This window comes from Juglans regia, chromosome 8 (genome assembly GCF_001411555.2).
Source record: "Juglans regia cultivar Chandler chromosome 8, Walnut 2.0, whole genome shotgun sequence".
NCBI lineage: Eukaryota > Viridiplantae > Streptophyta > Magnoliopsida > Fagales > Juglandaceae > Juglans > Juglans regia.
Genome location: NC_049908.1, coordinates 1,882,807 through 1,884,314, shown reverse-complemented (window position 1 = coordinate 1,884,314; position 1,508 = coordinate 1,882,807). Strand labels below are relative to the sequence as shown.

The window sequence follows — 1,508 nt, the reverse complement described above, 5'->3', positions numbered from 1 at the left end:
TACATATATAAAGCACTCAAATTATCACAGTGTAAGATTGGTGCTTTTGATTGAACTACTCCAAGATCTTTGAGTAGTTTGGAAAGCCAGGTCAGCTTAGCTGCAGTTAATGCCATGACTCTGTATTCAGCCTCAGGACTTGACCTAGACACTATAGGTTGCTTCTTAGCACTCCATGAAATGCAGTTGCTGCCAAGGAAAGTGCAATAACCTGAAGTAGATCTTCTTGTGGTTGGGCAGCCTACCCAATCTGCATCAGAAAACCCATACAAGTTGAGTGTGTTGCTTGAGGTTATATGTAGACCAAGTTTTGCAGTGCCCTACAAGTACCTTAGAATTATTTTAACAAGCTGGAACTGCTGGACTGTTGGTGTTTGCGTAAATTGACAAACATAGTTGACAGAAAAAGAGAGATCTGGTATGGTAAATGTCAGGTACTGCAAGCCTCCAACTATGTATAATGGCTCAAGTTAGCAACTCAATCATATACCTGTGTTGAGATAAGAAGAGGTTTGAACCAATCTTGTGGACTTCTATTCCCAGAAAATGGTGAAGAAAGCCAAGATCCTTGATGGAAAATTGAGAACTCAGCTAAGAGACCAACCATTGAATTATGTTGGGATTGTCACCTATTACCACCATGTCATCTACATACAAAAGAAGGATTAGTATCCCATGGTTAGAGTGACACATGAATAGACTTGGATCAGCTGAGCTTGAATAAAACCTAAGCTAAAGGAGGAAGTCACTGAGTCTGTCACCAGGCTCGAGGAGCCTGTTTGAGCCATATAAGGCTCTGTTGAGCTTGCACACATCCTGAGGATAATGCTCATTTGTATAGCCTGGTGGCTGATGCATATAGACAGGAGTGTTAAGACAACCATGTAGGAAGGCATTCTTAACATCTAGTTGATGAAGTGCCCAGTTTTTCACATTAGCAAGATTCTGATAGTAGCAGGCTTCACAACTGGAGAAAAAGTTTCTGAGAAATCAACCCCATCTACTTGACTGAAGCCTTTAGCAACCAGTCCAACTTTTAGTCTTTCTAGTGTGCCATCTGCCTTTAGTTTTGCCTTGTAAACCCAATTGGACCCAATGAAATTCATGTCAGCAGTTCTTGGAACCAATTTCCAGGTTTGATTAACTGCAAGTGCAACTAGTTCCTTTTCCATTGCAGCAGACAATCCAGGGTGGTTTTTCGCAGATTTGATAGATTTTGGCTCAACAGAAATAGGGACCAGATTGTGCAAGTTTGCATATCTAGGATTAGGTTTGTGAATGCCACACCTAGACACGGTTTGCATATGATGTTGAGATGGTGCCTACACTGCAGTTTCAATAGGAAAGTGAAGAAGTGTATTTTGCAATGAAGTAGTTGTTTCTATAGATAAGAAAGGAGTGCTTGACTCAGTAAATTGCTGGACATGTTGTGAATCAATGGTGTCAGTTTGAATTGATGGGTGGGAAGGAGGTGCAAATGCAGAGGGCAACACAGATCCTTTTGACTA

General features: G+C 41.1%; 1 protein-coding gene across 1 annotated transcript; it reads right to left on the bottom strand.

Annotated features, from left to right (window-relative positions):
• Positions 1-929: 929 nt before the first annotated feature.
• On the bottom strand, positions 930-1,304 carry LOC108981336 (uncharacterized mitochondrial protein AtMg00820-like). Its single transcript, XM_018952450.1, has one exon. The coding sequence runs from the start codon at positions 1,302-1,304 to the stop codon at positions 930-932; it is 375 nt and encodes a 124-aa protein (XP_018807995.1).
• Between the last annotated feature and the right edge of the window lie 204 nt (positions 1,305-1,508).

Excerpts from the sequence above, each read along its gene's own strand:
- LOC108981336 (XM_018952450.1), bottom strand. The coding sequence starts at position 1,304 with ATGCAAACCGTGTCTAGGTGTGGCATTCACAAACCTAATCCTAGATAT.